This window comes from Microcaecilia unicolor, chromosome 3, assembly GCF_901765095.1.
Source record: "Microcaecilia unicolor chromosome 3, aMicUni1.1, whole genome shotgun sequence".
Classification (NCBI taxonomy): Eukaryota; Metazoa; Chordata; class Amphibia; order Gymnophiona; family Siphonopidae; genus Microcaecilia; species Microcaecilia unicolor.
This window is the reverse complement of record NC_044033.1, coordinates 294171808-294191026: the sequence shown is the minus strand read 5'-3', so window position 1 is coordinate 294191026 and position 19219 is coordinate 294171808. Positions and strand designations below refer to the sequence as shown.

The following is a 19219-nucleotide window of genomic DNA, read 5'->3' as shown; positions in this document are numbered from 1 at the left end:
AGCCAATTAGCACCCATAATTGGGAACTAACAACCAATTATGAGTGCTAATTGGCAACAATTTGAATTTACATGCACCTCTTGCTAGGTACTATTCTATAAAGACCCGTGAGTGAATTATTCAGCATGTGACTGAAAAGGGGCGTGGTCATAGGAAGGTCAGGGGTTGGTCAGGGGTGTTCGCTACACATGCGCGCAGTATTATAGAATACAGGAGATCCGTGCCTAATTTAGGTGCAAGGATTTATACCAGGTTTCAGCTGGTGTAAATCCTCATGCTCAAAACTGGGAGAAGATGCTGTCTGTAAGCGCTATTCTATGAACAGTATCCAACTCGGAGCACCATTTATAAAATAGCATTTAGCGCTCATTTTTTTGCACATCATTTACGGAATCTAATTCTAAATGTTTTAAAAATTACCCCCTTAGGGGGAGATTCTATATTTTAGCACAGTATTTATTATTTTACTAGCTCTACCCGGCCACGCGTTGCTGTAGCTCAGTCTGGTTAAATGGAAAAGAAAGAAAAGAGGAAGCACACATTTCTAATATGTTTAATTTCACATTGCTTGTGGGTATACAATAATTTTTGTTGTTCCATTGTGTGTGCAGAGATAGAGATTGTCGGGTTTGTCGACTGTAGAACATGCAACATATAATAGTCCTTGTGAGAAGCAATCCGTGTGTAGATGTAAACGGGTGAATTCTAAAGATTGGACCTGAGCTTTGTTGATGATGATTGCAAACGCCAATCGAATTGGGAATTGCAATCTGTTAAATTGAAATGGCATATCTGTTGGAATCATAGGAATGCGAGGAATGAGGACATGTTCACCTTTGAAAGGTCCTGTCAAGATTGTTGCTTGTACGACATTGCTCATTAATTTTTTTACTGCAAGCCACGTGCGGTTGCAAATCTTTGGCTGGTTGATATTTCGCAACATGATAATTGGCACGCCAATTTTCAATTGCAGTACATGCGGTGGCATCCCTGGCAGATCGAGTGAATTGAAAAAGTCTGTTGGATAATTAAGCGCTTCATCTGCTTCCAGAACAGTGTCGACGGACTTGTATGTGAGTGGCTCGCTTTGAATGTTAGACTGAATAATATTGTTCAGTTCGTAGACGTCTTTGTACTTGGCCGCAAGAATAGCTCGTTCATTCAGTGAATCATGATTCTTATAATTGGTTTGAATATTGGGAAATACTTTTTCAACCAATTGTTCTTTTGAGGTCACTAAATTGCAGAAGTTATGAGGCAATGAAATTCGTCCTGAGGTCAGATCAACCGGCACCTTTACGTTCCCAATTTTCAGCAATTGATGTGAGAATATCTGAGCTGATTGATCGTTTTGCAGCTGGACACGCATATTTGTAGTTAAGTTTAACGTCTTCACGTGTTGCCACAAAGTAGAGTATTTTAGGTAAGCATTTATTTCGTCCGCTGGTGTCGATTGAGGAACTACAGGTAATGTTTGCCTGAAATCTCCTGCAAGCAATATTAATGTATTCCCAAATGGTCTGATGTTTCCACTCAAATCTTGCAATGATCGATCAAGAGCCTTGAGTGATGTTTTTCGCTGTGCTGTTTCCTCAGCACGTATTTGAGCCATTCTTTGTTTCGCTCGTTCGCTGATGCCCGTTCTTCCTCAGTTTGATTTGCAATTGTAGGTATATAAAAACACGCGCGTATTCGAATGCAACGTTGTGTCGAAATTTCAAAGCAATTGGTGAAGAACTTTCAGAGATTTAAGCCACTTTCAGCCTGTCGCGTTGATTCTGTTGAGAACGAAGCACATCTGAAGCTGCAGAACGCGATCGCCGTGCTCGCAACCGTGCATCGTCAAGTCTGGCTGCATGTCGCTCTGCTGCTTCCTCGGCACATATATGATGCCATTCTTTGTCTGTTTCGTTCGTTTGGTGATGGCCGTTCTTCCTCAGTTTGATTTGCAATTACTCGTCGCACTGCTTCCGCTCCACAAGTACGACAGCTGTGACATCTATATAATAGTAGGTATATAAAAACTTGCGCGTAATTTCAAAGCAATCAGTGAAGAACTTTCGGAGATTTAAGCCACTCTCAGCCTGTCGCGTTGATTCTGTTGAGAATGAAGGAGATCTGAAGCCGCAGAACACAATTGCCGTGCTCGCAACCCTGCATCGTCAAATCTGGCTGCACATCGCTCTGCTGCTTCCTCGGCACGTATTTGAGCCATTGTTTGTCTGTTTCGCTCGTTCGGTGATGGCCGTTCTTCCTCAGTTTGATTTGCAATTACTTGTCGCACTGCTTCCGCTCCGCGAGTATGACAGCTGTGACATCTATATAATAGTAGGTATATAAAAACATGCGCGTATTCGAATGCAACGTTGTGTCCAAATTTGAAAGCAATTGGTGAAGAACTTTCAGAGATTTAAGATTTTGAACAAACGAATATTTACATTTTTATTTATATAGATTTATTTATTTTGCTCACACATTTTTCAGTAGTAGCTCAAGGTGAGTTACATTCAGGTACACTGGATATTTCTCTGTCCCAGGAGGGCTCACAATCTAAGTTTATACCTGAGGCAATGGAGGGTTAAGTGACTTGCCAAGATCACAAGGAGCAGCAGTGGGATTTGAACCAGTCACCTCTGGATTGCTCTAACCACTAGGCCACTCCTCCACTGAACATACTTGGTTGATATCTCAGCACCTAAAACTACTTGCCTCCATTTACACCAATGAAAATGTGGCATAAATCCCGGTGTGTAGATTTAGGCACACTACTACTACTACTACTACTTAACATTTCTAGAGCGCTACTAGGGTTACGCAGCGCTGTACAATTTAACAAAGAGAGACAGTCCCTGCTCAAAGAGCTTACAATCTAATAGACAAGTGAACGGTCGGTCCGATAGGGGCAGTCAAATTGGGGCAGTCTGGATTCACTGAACGGTAAGGGTTAGGTGCCGAACGCAGCATTGAAGAGGTGGGCTTTAAGCAAAGACTTGAAGACGGGCAGGGAGGGGGCTTGGCGTAAGGGTTCAGGAAGGTTGTTCCAAGCATAGGGTGAGGCGAGGCAGAATGAGCGGAGCCTGGAGTTGGCGGTGGTGGAGAAGGGTACTGAGAGGAGGGATTTATCCTGTGAACGGAGGTTACGGGCGGGAACGTAAGGGGAGATGAGGGTAGAGAGGTAGTGAGGGGCAGCAGACTGAGTGCATTTGTAGGTAAGAAGGAGAAGCTTGAATTGAATGCGGTATCTGCCATATTTATAACTATGCACATAAATTTCAGAATGCCCATGAAACACCCGCACATGTTAGAAGTTAGGTGCACTGCATTACAGTTGTGCACATAAATTCTAATTATTGCCAATTAGTGCTCATTATTGCTTGTCAAGAGCTGTTGTCAAGGCTGATTAACAAGCCAATTAAGATATGCACATTGTTATAAAATCCATGCCCATCTCTAGGCTCGCTATATAGAATCCGGGGGTTAATGTGTTGTTTGTAAAGGTTTGGATAGCTTCCTAAAAGGAAAGTCCATAAGCCATTTTTAAGATGGACGGGGAAAATCCACTGCTTATTTCTAAGCAGCATAAAATGTATTGTACTGTTTTGGGATCTTGCCAGGTACTTGTAACCTGAATTAGCCACTGTTGGAAACAGGATACTGGGCTTGACGGCTCTTTGGTCTGTCCCAGTATGGCAACACTTATGTTCTTACGAAGGAAAAAGCTATAAATATAAATCCTAACACAGGACCTCATTGCTCTGTCTGAGGGAAAAGGCAAAGATCTAAATCACAGCTGGAACTACGGACATCAGAGAGAGAGGACCAGATGTCCAATAGGGCCCAAGTGGTGAAGCCTTCTTCTAAAAGCCTGAAAAATCCTGTTACATGATAACGCAGAGCAGGGGCATAGCTACGGGGGGCCACGGGGGCCTGGGCCCCTGCAAATTTCATCTGGGCCCCTGGTTTGGCTGGTGGGGGTCCCCAACCCCCGCCAGCCGAAGTCTTTTTCAGCGCAGTCTCCGTGAAACTGAGAAGGAGCATCAGCCTGCACAGGAGGAGCAAGAAGAAAGAAGAGCAGGGCAGTGAATGCGGCTGTGTCGGAGACCGACGCTGAAAAAGGCTTCGGCTGGCGGGGATTGGGGACCCCTGCCAGCAAAGGTATTTGTTTGTGAGGGGAAGCGGCAAGGAGGTGAGGCGGTGGGGGGGGGGGGGGGGGCAAGGCGGTGGGGGGAGCGAGGAGGCGAGGTGAGGCGTGGCGGTGGGGCGGCACTCAAAATGTGCCCCCAACCTCGGGCTCTGGCCCCCTCTCATCGTGAGGTCTGGCTACGCCCCTGATGCAGAGGGAAGACAAACACTGTGCACCTGTCCCTCAGTCTTTACAAATGATTTTATAACCACATTTACTTTATCCAAAATGGAAAGTATTCATGTCACTTGATTTAAGCAAAGAAAGAACGTTGATTATCAAGAAAGAGGCAAAGAGCCTTTATACTAAAGTGTGCTAAGCAGTTACAGGACAGTTTTATAATCTAGGCACTTGCACTTACACACCCCGTGAAAGCATAATGTACAGAAAATTAGCACTTACCCCCTAATTCTATAAAAGTCACCAAAAAATGGTGCGTGCAAATTAACTGAATGACAAGCTAATTAGCACCAATATTTGGCTTTTTAGCAAGCAATTGTTGGCACTAATTAGATTTAATTGGCATTTATGCGTGTAAATTTAGGTGCAGGATCCACACCTAAAATTTACACACGAACTGAAAAAGGGAGCGTGGAAATGGGCGGGTCGTGGGCATAATGGGGCACTCCTAAAATCAATGCGCTTTGTTATAGAATAACAGGGATACGCACTTAATGCCGGCACGCACATGTCACCACATTTCAGTTGATGCAAATGGCTGCGCTTAAAGGTAGGTGCAATTCTTGGGGATAAGTTCTATTCTTTAAACCGTGCTGAACTTTAAGCGCAGCCCTTAACGTGCATAAGTGTACACTTACCCTAAAAAGGGCCATTGGGGTGCCTAAGTCTTATTCTACAATGATATGCATAAATTATATAGAACTAGATTCAGCAAATGGCATCCAGCGTTACTCTATCAAGGCCGCTCTGGGATGAGCGCTCTTTATAGGATAGTGTTGGTCACCAAATTCTGTGTCCAACTTTGGGCACGACGCTTTGCACCAACTGAAACCAGGTGTAAATCCTGGCACACAAGCAGGGCATGCATCTGCATTATTCTATAATACTGTACACCATTTTCCAGATGCCCCTGACCTGCCCATGCCCCTTCCATAGAAACATTCCCTTTGCAGTTGAGTGTGGATACCAGGGGCGTAGCTACGAGAGGCCCCGCAAATTTCATCCGGGCCCCTGGTTTGGCCCGCGGGGGTCCCCAACCCCTGCCAGCCTTAGCCTTCTTTAGCGCAGTCTCCAGTGCAGCCGCGTTCGCTGCCTGCCCCCTGCTCTTCTTTCTTCTTGCTCCTCCTGTGCACGCTGAAAGAAGAGCAGGGGGCAGGCAGCGAAGCGTTGGGGGAGGCGAGGAGGTGAGAGGAGACGAGGCGAGGCGGTGGGGGTGGGGCAGCACTCAAAATGTGCCCCCAACCTCGGGCTCTGGCCCCCTCCCACCGTGAGTTCTGGCTACGCCCCTGGATACACAAGCGCTTTTCTATAACTGGGGCCAGGAGTGTATTTTCACACCGATCTGCCATTTCAGCCCCTTTTCAGTGCCTTGCATCCATTGGAATGCATTTTTGCACTGAAATTTGGGTATGGAATTAGTGCCTAACTTTAGATACCATTTACAGACTAGTGTGTAAATGCAAGAGGGCACATATATGAGCAGAGCATGAGCAGGGCTCCCACTTACACATATAACTTACTATAAGTTTCACTCATCCTTGTCACATTTACACACGCCAGGTCCTGTGGCTAGTGTAACTGCGGACACGTAAATGTAAATGATGCTGGGGTACACTAGTATTCTGTACTGGAATCTGGGAGCCCATATTGCTGTTATACAATAAGCTCCCATCTAGGGTTGCTGGCCTGGCCGGTTTTGCAACGGCGAGGCCGGCTGATGGCAGACTCTTAAAATCAGTAACACAAATGCCATTTTTTTGCACCTTCACCTCAGTCCCTGTTCCCTATCCCCACAGTCTGTCCTCTCTCCCTCACTTCTTTTCTTCCATTTGGCAGGTCTGATGGCATCTCTTCTCCCTCTTCCCATGGTCCTCAACAAGCAATGAGCCGCAGGCAGCGCTGAAGGCATGCTGCTTCCGGCTGCCCTCTTCTCTGCTTGGCCCTGGCTTTTCTGATGCAACTTCCTGTGAGTGGGACCAAGTAGTGAGAAGGACCAGGGCAGCTGGAAGCATGTATGTTATAAAAAAAACTAGCACTTCTACACATATGCCCCGAAATTCTATAAATGATGTTTAAAATTGCGTGTGAAATGTAATTGAATAACGAGCCAATTAGCACCAATTAGGTGTAATCAATTAGCACTAATTGGCATTAATTGAAATATATGTGTGCATATTTTTAGACTTGGGAATATGTTTGTAAATTTTACACACAGCTTCAAAAAAGGGGCATGGCCATGGGTGGATCGGGGAGTTTCTACAACTTATGCACGTTGTTATAGAATAAGGGGGATCAGCATGAGGATTTAAACCAGGGTTTACTTGGTGTAAATCCTCATGTCTAAACTTAGGCGCCACTCCCAGCTCTAAACCCCAAATTCTATACATCGTGCCTTGATCTTCACATGGAAGTCGAAGCACATTTTACAACAATACGCATAACTTAATTGGTCAACTAGCTAATCAGCGCTCTCAGTGGGACTTAACAGCTCCTTACAGCCTTTCAAGCTGGATATTTGTCAAATTTTTCTGTGTTCTGGTTGATGATGAAGGGCAACCTTCGAAAGCTAATCAAGAAATGTATTAAGTTATGTCCAATAAAAAAGGTATCATCTTATTTTCTTTTCCATGTTTTATTTTGTTTGATTTCTATTGATAACCTTAAGAGTGGACTAACACGGCTACCACACTCCTCTACTGTGTTCTGGTTAAAAGCAGTCCCTCTAATCTGACCTTCCGTTAACTTTTCCACGGTAAAATTAGGGACTGCTTCTGTGCATCGGGTTAAAAAACGACTGTGCATCACCTTGCATGCACATTTGTATAGTAATTAGCTCATTTTTGTTAGCTCCTACCGTGATAGGAAAAGAGCTCGGAGAACCCCTTGGTTCATGTCTTGTTTTACTCCTTGCTCGCTAAACCGGCTAGAACTGGTATAAAAATCAAGTTGCTGGCTCGTTAGGTTTTGTGCATCTGGGTCTTAGTCTTGTATTATCTAATGACATTTTGGTGCGCAGATGGTATTATAGAATTGACGCTTGGCGTGTAGCATTAACATACCCAAATTGTGGTGCCCAGCTATAGAATTGCTTCCATACAGCATAATTGTGTATCTAGATTTTCAGAAGGCGTTTGACAAGGTGCCTCATGAGGGACTCCAGAGGAGGTTGGAGAGTCATGGGATGGGAGGTGGTGTTCTATTGTGGATTCAAAACTGGTTAAAAGATAGAAAACAAAGAGTAGGGTTAAATGGTCAGTATTCTCAATGGAGAAGGATAGTTAGTGGGGTTCCCCAGGGGTCTGTGCTGGGACTGCTGCTTTTTAACATATTTATAAATTATCTAGAGATGGGAGTAACTAGTGAGGTAATTAAATTTGCTGATGACACAAAGTTATTGAAAGTCGTTAAATCGCGGGAGGATTGTGAAAGATTACAAGGGGACCTTGGGAGACTGGGCGTCTAAATGGCAGATGACGTTTGATGTAAGCAGGTGCGGAGTGATGCATGTGGGAAAGAGGAACCCGAATTGTGGCTATGTCATGCAAGGTTCCACGTTAGGAGTCTCGGACCAAGAAAGGGATCTAGGTGTCGTCGTTGAAACCTTCTGCTCAGTGTGCTGCTGCGGCTGGAAAGCAAATAGAATATTAGGTATTATTAGGAAAGGAATGGAAAACAAAAATGAGGATGTTATAATGCCTTTGTATCGCACCATGGTGCGACCGCACCTCGAATGTTGTGTTCAGTTCTGGTCGCCGTATCTCAAAAAAGAAATAGTGGAATTAGAAAAGGTGCAGAGAAGGGCGACGAAAATGATAAAGGGGATGGGACGACTTCCCTATGAGGAACGGCTAAAGCGGCTAGGGCTCTTCAGCTTGGAGAAAAGTCGGCTGAGGAGAGATATGATAAAGGTCTATAAAATAATGAGTGGAGTGGAATGGGTAGATGTGAAGCCTCTGTTTACGCTTTTCAAAAATACTAGGACTAGGGGGCATGCGATGAAGCTACAATGTAGTAAATTTAAAATGAATCGAAAAACATATTTCTTCACTCAACGTGTAATTAAACCCTGGAATTCGTTGCAAGAGAATGTGGTAAAGGCAGTTAGCTTAGCGGAGTTTTAAAAAGGTTTGGACGGCTTCCTAAAGAAAAAATACATAGACCATTATTAAATGGACTTGGAGAGAATCCACTATTTCTGGGATTAGCAGTATAGAATGTTTTGTACTTTTTTGGGATCTTGCCAGGTATTTGTGACCTGGATTGGCTACTGTTGGAAACAAGATGCTGGGCTTGATGGACCTTTGGCATGGGCGTAGACTGGGGGGGCGAGGGGGGCAATGCCCCCCCAAACGCCGCCGACGCCGCCAAGAACGACGACTTACCCAGGCCGCCAGTAGTAAAAGCAACAAGCAGACTCGCTGACATGCTCGTCTCCATCCGCTTCCCTGCCCTCTCAGCATCCCGCCCGAAAGGAAATGACATCAGAGGAAGGCAGTACACAGAGAGGGCAGGGAAGCGGACGGAGACGAGCGTGACAGCGTGTCTGCTTGTTGCTTTTACAACCCCTGCCCGTTCGCCGCTGGACTAGAAGAAGTGCTGGCTTCTGAGTCCTGATTGATAATCCACTGTAAGGAAGGAAGCCATTTGGTACATCTCTGCTTCCACTCCCCCGCGCAGCTATTGCCGTTCACTCACAGCAAGCAAAGCTGCTGCATCCACGTTGTCGTTCTTTATGGGAGATGCTGTAAAGGGGGAGAGAGGGGGGAGATGAAACTTACTGCACTATGGTACTATCTTCATTCTGAAACCAGCTGATGGACTGGGTGGACTTGTGATATGATCACATCAACAGGACAGTCACAACTAAGGACTGACATGCAAGTGGATCGTACTGTGAGAACCTCAGCACTGCAGAACTTAAAACAGGGGAGGGGGTCCTTCAGTGCAGTCAGTGTGATTGGTTTGTTTGTTTTGAAACCAGTTGTTGTAGCTGTGCAAATGGGAGCAGCCAAAAGAAAAAACGTCTGATCAATTGGGGCAGTGAACCAGGGCTGGTGCACAATGAGATCTTCCTAATTAAACTGAACAATCCTGATTATCCCAACATTATCCATCCTGTAAAAATGCACAAATGGACTCTCACTTTTAAATATTAAACTTTGTTTGAAAGGTGATATGTAATGCAGGCATTTTCCAAACGTCCTTTACCAGATAAGTGGCTATTAAGCCAGGTAAATGGCCTACTTTAAAGTGATTGGTTTATAGATTGTAAGCTCTCTGAGCAGGGACTGTCTTTTTTTTGTGTATGGTGTACAGCGCTGCATATGCCTTGTAGCGCTATAGAAATGATAAATAGTAGTAGTAGTAGTAGGGAGACGCTGGATAGAATGGGGATGGATAGAAACAGGATGGGCGGGGAGGGGGGGAGACGCTGGATAGAATGGGGATGATAGAAACAGGATGGGCAGGGGAGAGAGGAGAATTGCTGGACAGCAGGGATTGATGGAGGGGACAGGGGAGAGAGGAAATTTGCTGGAGATGGATGGAGGAGAAGGCAGGGGAGAATGGAGAGTTGCTGGACATGGATGGAGGGGAGGGCAGGGGAGAGAGGAGAATTGCTGAACATGGATGGATGAATGGAGGGGGCAGGGGACAAGAGGACATTTGCTGGATATGGGTGGATGGAGGAGAGGGCAGGGGAGAATGGAGAGTTGCTGGACGGATGGATGGAGGGAGGGGAGAGAAGTCAGGAAGGAGATGCACATGGATGGAGGGGAGGGAAGAGAGGAGAAATGTTGGACATGGATGGAGTGGAGGGCAGGGAAGAGAGGAGAAATGTTGGACAAGGATGGAGGGAAGGAAAGACAAAGGAAGGAGATGCACATGGATGGAGGGGAAGGGAGAGAGGAGAAATGCTGGACATGGATGGAGGAGAGGGAAGACAGAGGAAGTAGATGCACATGGATGGAGGGGAGTGAGGAGAAATGCTAGATATGGATGGAGGGAAAACTGCTGAGTTTAAGGGCTGGTTTGGAACATGTTGAGGGCAGATACTGAAACTCGAGGAAGGATAGGGACAGGACTACAGATGATAGACAGGACACATAAGGACACAGGAGGATGTTGGACATGGTGAGAGAGAAAATATCAAATGGAAAGAAGACACTGCATAAAACAGAAGACACTGGGACCAAAGCGAATAGATCAGACAACAAAAGTAGAAAAAAGTATTTTATTCAGAATGTATTAATTGGAATATGTCAGCTTTTTGAAATGTGCATCTGTGATATTTTGCATGTAAGTTTAAATTTTTCTGGTATTACTGCATGCTGAGTCTGACTTCTTGAGTTAACTTTCCAGTTCAGTATTTTTTTATTTCTAGTTCCTTGTGTCATGTCTGTTGTGTCATGTGTTTTTCATGTTTGATCAAGGTGCAATATTCTGCTAGCGTGTAGTATTTGCAGCCCTTTTTGTTTTGCTTTTTTTTCACGAGGTAGTGTATTGGTGTTTTAGAGCCTGTTGTAATTACAGTTCTGCCTTTTCACGCATAAGGTTATACTACTGGAGATGAAAAGGGAGTGCTGGGTAAGGAGGAAAGAAGGAAAGAAGGAAGGAAGGAAGGAAGGAAGGAAGGAAGGAAGGAAGGAAGGAAGGAAGGAAGGGAGAAAGAGCTGGCTTGATATCTCATACATATTCATTATGGTTATTCCCAAAAAAAGCCAGCTCTTTTTCCCTTCCTTCCTCCATATTAGCATATTCATTTGCATATATATATGCAAATGATATGCTAATATGCTCCGCCCCATCCCTTGCCCCCCCAAATGAAACAGTCAAACTACGCCCATGACCTTTGGTCTTTCCCAGTATGGTAATACGTATGTACTTATGTACTTTCTCCCTGCCCCAGACCTAGCATCAGCCCCTTCTTGCATCAGCACCTACCGTCAGACCATTTCTGTCACCCTACCATCTGCTAGTATCAGCCTCCTTTTGCTATACCCTGCTACTTTCTCCTAGCCTTTAAATCAGGGCCATTTCCAACCTATAGCCCCCTTCTCCCACAAAGGCTCCCACTTTTCAGCTACCAGCTCCAGCCCCATCCCCTTCTCAGCCCCCGTGTCCCAGCTCCCTTCTCCCACCTGTCTCCCACTTTTTAGCTCCCAGCTGCAGCTCCCTTCTACCACCAGCCCTGCATTTAGAATTCATTTGCAGAGCAATGAGAGTGTCTGTTTTTGCTGCCACCGCTGTGCCTCCCTTCCATTAGGTCTGGCCACCGGCACCGCAGTAGAGATTAACTACTTCCGCTTAAACGGGAAGTTGTCCATCTCTGAAGCAGTGCCAGCAGCCATACTGATGGAAAGGAGGCAGCAAAAACAGATGCTTCCATTGCTCTGCAAATGATTTTTAAATGCAGGGCTGGTGGTAGAAGGGAACTGCAGCTGAAGCTGGGAGCTGAAAAGGGGGAGCCAGGTGGGAGAAGGGGGCTGGGACTGGGACTGGTGCTACAGGTAAGCGCGATAGCTTTTGGTGCCCCCAGAACATTGGCACCCCCCTGCCATGCTCACCATGCTTACCATGTAGTGCCAGCCCTGAGAAATGGGCAGGAACTCTGAATTGCAGCGTGTGGTAGTTAGGAGGCGTTACATGCATATCTGCTATCAGGGGATGTGCATTCATTTGAAACAACATGAGAAATATCAACAGCATTTCCCATGTTGTTTCATGTTGTTGTTTACCTGAAACAATAGTGAAACCCCCCAGAAATGTCTGTTTTTTTCTATTTTGTTAAGACTGCACAGTTTTGTGCCTGAAATTAGAAAAAAAAATTAAAACCTAAGCAAAATGAAGAATCTTTTAAATGACATAGAGGGGCATAATTGAACGAAAACGTCTACCTCCATGGGCGTTTATCTCCGAGAACGGGTCCGTGAAGGGGCGGACCGAACCGTATTTTCGAAAAAAATAGACGTCCATGTTTTATTCGACAATTTGTGAGCTGGGCGTTTTTGTTTTTCAGCGATAATGGAAAATGAAAGCACCCAGCTCAAAAACGAATAAATCCAAGGCATTTGTTCGTGGGAGGGGCCAGGATTCATAGTGCACTGGTCCCCCTCACATGCCAGGACACCAACCGGGCACCCTAGGGGGCACTTTTACAAAAACAAAAAAAAAGGTAAAAGAGCTCGCAGGTGCATAGCACCCTTCCCTTGTGTGTTGAGCCCCCCAAATCCCCCTCAAAACCCACTGCCCACAAGTATACACCATTACTATAGCCCTAAGGGGTGAAGGGGGGCACCTACATGTGGGTACAGTGGGTTTGGGGGGGTTGGACGACTAAGCATTAAGCAGCACAATTGTAACAGGTAGGGGGGATGGGCCTGGGTCCACCTGCCTGAAGTCCACTGCACCCCCTAATAACTGCTCCAGTGACCTGCATACTGCTGCCAGGGAGGTGGGTATGACATTTGAGGGTGAAAATAAAAAGTTGTGAAACGGCATATTTTGTGGTGGGAGGGGGTTTGTGATCACTGGGGGAGTCAGGGGAGGTCATCCCCGATTCCCTCCAGTGGTCATCTGGTCATTTAGGGCACTTTTTGGGGCCTTATTCGTTGAAAAACAGGGTCCAGGAAAAGTACCCTAAATTCTCGCTAAAAACGCATATTTTTCTTCCATTATCGGCGAAAGGCGCCCATCTCTGATCGCCCGATAACCACGCCCCAGTTCCGCCTTCACCACGCCTTCGACACGCCCCCATCAACTTTGTCCGCATCCGCGACGGAGTGCAGTTGAAAACGTCCAAATTCAGCTTTCGATTATACCGCTTTATTCGTTTTTGTGAGATAAACGTCTATCTCCCGATTTGGGTCGCAATATAGGCGTTTTTCTTTTTCAATTATAAGCTGGATAGGAAACTAGAAAAAAACAAATATTATTATTTATTTATTTAGATTTTGCTCACACCTTTTTCAGTAATAGCTCAAGGTGAGTTATATTCACATACACTGGGTATTTCCCTGTCCCTGGAGGGCTCACAGTCTAACCCTCCTGTTTATTAAGCCATGCTAGCAGCTGCCATGTGCTAATGCCGACACAGCCCATTCACTTTGAATGGGCTGTATCGGCATTGCTGCACAGCTTAGTAGACAGAGGGGTAAGTTTGTACCTGAGGCAATGGAGGGTTAAGTGACTTGAACAAGATCACAAGAAGCAGCAGTGGGATTTGAGCAGTGGATGCCAAGACCGGTGCTCTAACCACTTATTTAGTTCGATATTTAGCCCATCCTCCTGATAACGCTCAGAACAGGTTACAAAATTACATACTAAAACCAATAAAGTTCATTACAAATGTTATGGTATAAGCCAATCATCAGAATTAAATGTGTAGCATGATATTTTGCTGGATTATATATACACCAATATATATGTGCAGCTTTTATATATTTGACACTGCAGCAGAGAGAATAGTTTCATTTCAAGCCCCTCTCTCCCCATCCCTTTTTCTGGGAACTTCTGATAGCAGGGATAGTCAATTACAAACACTTAACAAAGACAAAAGAGAGATATATAACTCTCTCTGCCCTCCCACCTAAAAAGACTGAACAAAAGCTTGACTAAGGTGGGTACCTGGACGCTCATCAGGACATCTCTGAAAACCAAAGACCCAAGAGACAGAAAGTCTGGAGAAGCCATTGAAGACAAAGAACTCAGAGGAAAAGCATAAACAGGACATTTGCTTGTCAAAGGTATACCTGCCCCTCCCATCAGCTTTCAGACATGTGCAGAAAGGAAGGACTTGCAATGTGTATCTGCTCCAGAGACTGAGCAGGAAGCCTTTTCACATCAAAAGACCATTTGTCAGCAAGATCCAGACAGCAAGTCTTGTGATGTCATAAGACATGAGACCAAGATACCACAATGCTTTGCAAATGCCCAAGGGTCGTGTGGAAACCAGGAAACCAGGACAAAGATCCACATGGCATATCCTCCTGCAGCTTGCAAGATTCTCTTCAACTGCAAGCAACTCAGGAATCCACTCACTGCAGAAGCCCTCCTGTCCTGAACATGTGCTTACCTAATGCTGTTCATACTGTGTAACAAGGACTTGTAAGTAACATAACTTTTGATCTAGACCTGCTACCTTGCCTTACTTAAGCACAGATTATCTGTAAAGATCTCTTAAAACCTACCTCTCGTGTGCAATTGTATATTAAATCAACCTTTTTGAAGCTTAAAAATACGGTCTCTTTGTGTTCTGAGTATATGGTATCTTTTATATATACTTAATTTATCTAATTTATTGCAATTATCACCTTTGGTGATTGGTGGAGAAATTAATATCCTAAACTTATAAATACGGCACCTGCTCTTAAATTATAAACAGTAGCGAGTGCTCTAGAGCTCTTTCCCCCAAGATAAATCATTTCTTGTAACACAAACAACTAAAAATATAAATATAATCAAATATAATCAAAGAACTCATACGGTTAGGGTGGTGGACTTTGGTCCTGGGGAACACTTAACCCTCCATTGCCCCAGGTACAAATAAGTACCTGTATACAATATGTAAGCCGCATTGAGCCTGCCATGAGTGGGAAAGCGCGGGGTACAAATGTAACAAAAATAAAAAAATAAAAATATCTTCATAAACATAATAAGATAAAACAGTAGATCCTAAAACTACTTTAACAGATCCCATAGAACCTTCCATCAAATAGGGCTCATTGGAACCAAAAAGTTTTAATAGCTCTTCAAAGCCCTAATAAGTCATCTATCAATTTGCTGGAAGAAGGGATATTATTCCATAAATAAATCAAAGAGTAAGAATAAACACAAGAAAATTATTGGCCTGTACACCCCAACTGCTATCTGCAATTGCACTGCAATATACTTTTCAGACTACTGGGAACATGCTATGAGTACCCCCAACAGTTAAAAGGGCTCCAAAGGGTGCTAGAGAAACAGAAAAAAGATACTGGCTAAGCAAAAGAATAAGAAAAAGAGAATTACGGGGAACAGGAGTAAGACCCATCTAAATAGATGGTGTGGAGGGGCATGAAACTCACTGGTGTCTTACCTATTTTTACCGACTTTGTGACATTCTTCAGGGCAGCCAAGAGGTCATTCCCCAGCTTCTTGATGTGTTCCAGGTCATCCTTCATGGAGTAGGAGAGGTCCATCAGATAATAGAGGTCGATGGGATAACCTTCAGCACGGCGAAAAGAGACTGTGAAGCTCTCTCTCACTCCTGGAAGGTGAAGACATTTTTCCTTTATTTTTAGTGCAAAAAAAGCCACGAAAGGGCTGGTGCTGTATGTTACAAAAGAAACACAAAAACAGCACAACAAAATCCACAACAAAGTATAGGGTACAGAGAGATTCTTGAATAAAAGGCTGACTGTGCAATGGGGTGGAGACTGCATGCTCACCTCAGGCTGCCAACGTCCTGCTTCGCTAAGGTCCCCATGCCTTCTGAGAATAAGTCACAAGCTCAGAAAGTGATGATCAGTTAACTTGGCTGACAGAAAAAATTGCACTGCTAAAAATTACAATCCAGGAACCTGGACTGAAGTGTTTAACCTCTGTATTACCCCTGATGCAACCTGGTGAAACGTGGCCATGTTGACCTTTTTTAAACAAAGAACACCTTTTTATTCATGATTCTGGTGCCACCCTAGTCTTTTTTTGTATTTTGCTGTGATATTTTTGTTTCTTTTATTTTCAGTGTTACTTAAAAAAACAAAAAAACAAAAAACAAAAGAGAGTATTCCAGATTACAGCTAAGCACAAACAAAGGATAACTTTGTAGAGGTCATCTAGGTAGAAAAATGGACATTTAGGTCCATCAGGGCCAGATTAAGTCCAACTGAAGCCCTAAGCACAGTCCACTAATCGTGCCCCTCAACCCTTCCATTGCTGAACTGAAAAGACATTAAGATTGAATACGTGCTGAGAAATATCATTATTGTACAAAACAAAACATCATATATATTTATAATGATTAGAAACATACTGAAATTCATGTTGGATATGCGGTGTGGCAGACAGCAGTAAAAGAGTTAAGGGCGTGATAGGGGGAAAACTCTGTGGTGTTCCCTTCCCTTGGTGCCCTAAGCACATGCTTATTTTGCTCTTTCAGAAGAGTTACTTGCACATGTGTAAGGGTAATATTTAAAATCTCCAACTTGCGCATATTGATATTAAACCCAGATACCCAACCATACCCCTGCAACTCCCCAACAACCAAGGTAATTGAAACCTACGGATTTGTCAAAGTCAAAAGCACATTATCCGCAAATAGCATAATTTTACATTCCGCCTGATCTCTCTGCAGCCCTGTAATAGTCTGATGTACATAAGTACATAAGTATTGCCATACTGGGACAGACCAAAGGTCCATCAAGCCCAGCATCCTGTTTCCAACAGTGGCCAATCCAGGTCACAAATACCTGGCAAGATCCCCAAAAGTACATATAAGCATCGCCATGCTGGGACAGACCAAGGGTCCATCGAGCCAGCACCCTGTCACCGACAGCGGCCAAAAGAACAAGCAATTTGTCCCGCCCATCCTAGAAATACTGTATTATTCCCTCGTCCATTCAATAACATTCTATGGCTTTTTCCTCCAGGAAGCCGTCCAACCCCTTTTTGAAGTCCGCTAAGTTAACCGCCTTAACCACCTTTTCCGGCAGCGAATTCCAGAGTTTAACTATGCGTTGAGTGAAGAAAACTTTCCTCCGATTCGTTTTAAATTTACCACACTGCAGCTTCATCACATGTCCCCTTGTCCTAGTATTTTTGGAAAGCGTAAACAGACGCTCCACATCTACCTGTTCCATTCCACTCATCATATCTCCCCTCAGCCGCCTTTTCTCCAAGTTGAAGAGCCCCAGCCTCTTCAGCCTATCCTGATAGGAAAGTCGTCCCATCCCCTGTATCATCTTTGTCGTCCTTCTCTGCACCTTTTCCAATTCCACTATGTCTTTTCTGAGGTGCGGCGATCAGAATTGAACACAATACTCGAGGTGCGGTCACACCATGGAACGATACAATGGCAGAATAATATCCTTATTTTTGTTTTCAATCCCTTTCCTAATGATACCCAACATTCTATTTGCTTTCCTAGCCGCAGCAGCACATCGAGCAGAAGTTTTCAATGTATCATCAACGATGACACTTAGATCCCTTTCTCGGTCCGTGACTCCCAACGCTGAACCTTGCATGACGTAGTTATAGTTTGGGTTCCTCTTTCCCACATGCATCACTTTGCACTTGTTCACATTAAATGTCATCTGCCATTTAGACGCCCAGTCTCCCAGTCTCGTAAGGTCCTCTTGTAGTTTTTCACAATCTTCCTGTGATTTGACTACTTTGAATAACTTTGTGTCATCTGCAAATTTGATTACCTCACTAGTTACCCCCATCTCTAGGTCATTTATGAATATGTTAAAAAGCAGAGGTCCCAGCACCGATCCCTGAGGGACCCTGCTAACTACCCTTCTCCATTGCAAATATTGACCTTTTAATCCTAATCTCTGTTTCCTATCTTTCAACCAGTTTTTAATCCATAGTAAGACACTACCTCCGATCCCATGTCCCTCTAATTTCCTCTGTAATATTTCATGAGGGACCTTATCAAATGCCTTCTGAAAATCTAGATAGGCAATATCAACCGGCTCACCTTTGTCCACAAGTTTGTTTACCCCTTCAAAGAAATGCAGCAGATTGGTGAGGCAAGACTTCCCTTCACTAAATCCATGTTGACTTTGTCCCATTAGTCCATACTTTTGAATGTACTCTGTAATTTTGTTCTTGATTATAGTCTCTACCATTTTGCCTGGCACCAACGTCAGACTCACCGGTCTATAATTTCCCGGGTCTCCTCTGGAACCTTTTTAAAATATCGGCGTTACATTGACCACCCTCCAATCTTCCGGTACCATGCTTGATTTTAAGGATAAATTACAAATCAATAACAGTAGCTCTGCCAGCTCATTTTTTAGTTCTATCAGTACCCTAGGATGAATACCATCCGGTCCAGGAGATTTGCTACTCTTCAGTTTGCAGAACTGCTCCATTACATCTTCCAGATTTACAGATATTTCAATAAATTTTTCCGACACTTCAGCTTCGAATACCCTGTCCGGCACCGGTATCCCACCCAAATGTTCCTCGGTGAAGACCGAAGCAAAGAACTCATTTAGTTTTTCTGCTATTTCTTTGTCTTCCTTGATCGCCCCTTTTACACCCCGGTCATCCAGCGGGCCAACCGATTCTTTTGCCGGTTTCCTGCTTTTAATGTATCTAAAAAAATTTTTACTATCAGTTTTCGCCTCTAACGCTATCTTTCTTTCAAAATCCCTCTTTGCCTTTCTTATCAGTGCTTTGCATCTGAAGACATTCCTTATGCTGCTTCTTATATTCCTCATTCGGTTCCTTCTTCCATTTTCTGAATGATTCCTTTTTAGCTCCAATAGCCTCTTTACCTCACTTTTTAACCACGCCGGCAGTCGTTTGGTTTTCTGTCCTCCTTTTCTGATATGTGGAATATGTTTGGCCTGGGCCTTCAGGACGGTGTTTTTGAACAGCATCCACGCCTGTTGTAGGTTTCTTACCCTCTCAGTCGCTCCTCTAAGTTTTTTTTTACCGTTCTTCTCATTTTATCATAGCTTCCTTTTTGAAAGTTAAACGCTAACATATTCCTATGCTTACCTTTTTGAAAGGTTATCAATAGAAATCAAACAAAAAAAAACATGGAAAAGAAAATAAGATGATACCTTTTTTATTGGACATAACTTAATACATTTCTTGATTAGCTTTCGAAGGTTGCCCTTCTTCGTCAGATCGGAAATAAGCAAA

At 44.1% G+C, this 19219-nt stretch overlaps 1 protein-coding gene across 1 annotated transcript in view; it reads right to left on the bottom strand.

Annotated features, from left to right (window-relative positions):
* Positions 1–19219, bottom strand: part of ITGB7 (integrin subunit beta 7) — a 342955-nt gene that overhangs the window by 137701 nt on the left and 186035 nt on the right. Inside the window, exon 5 of the mRNA XM_030198181.1 lies at positions 15438–15608. Coding sequence (XP_030054041.1) covers positions 15438–15608 — 171 coding nt within the window. The remainder of the gene's footprint in view (positions 1–15437; positions 15609–19219) is intronic.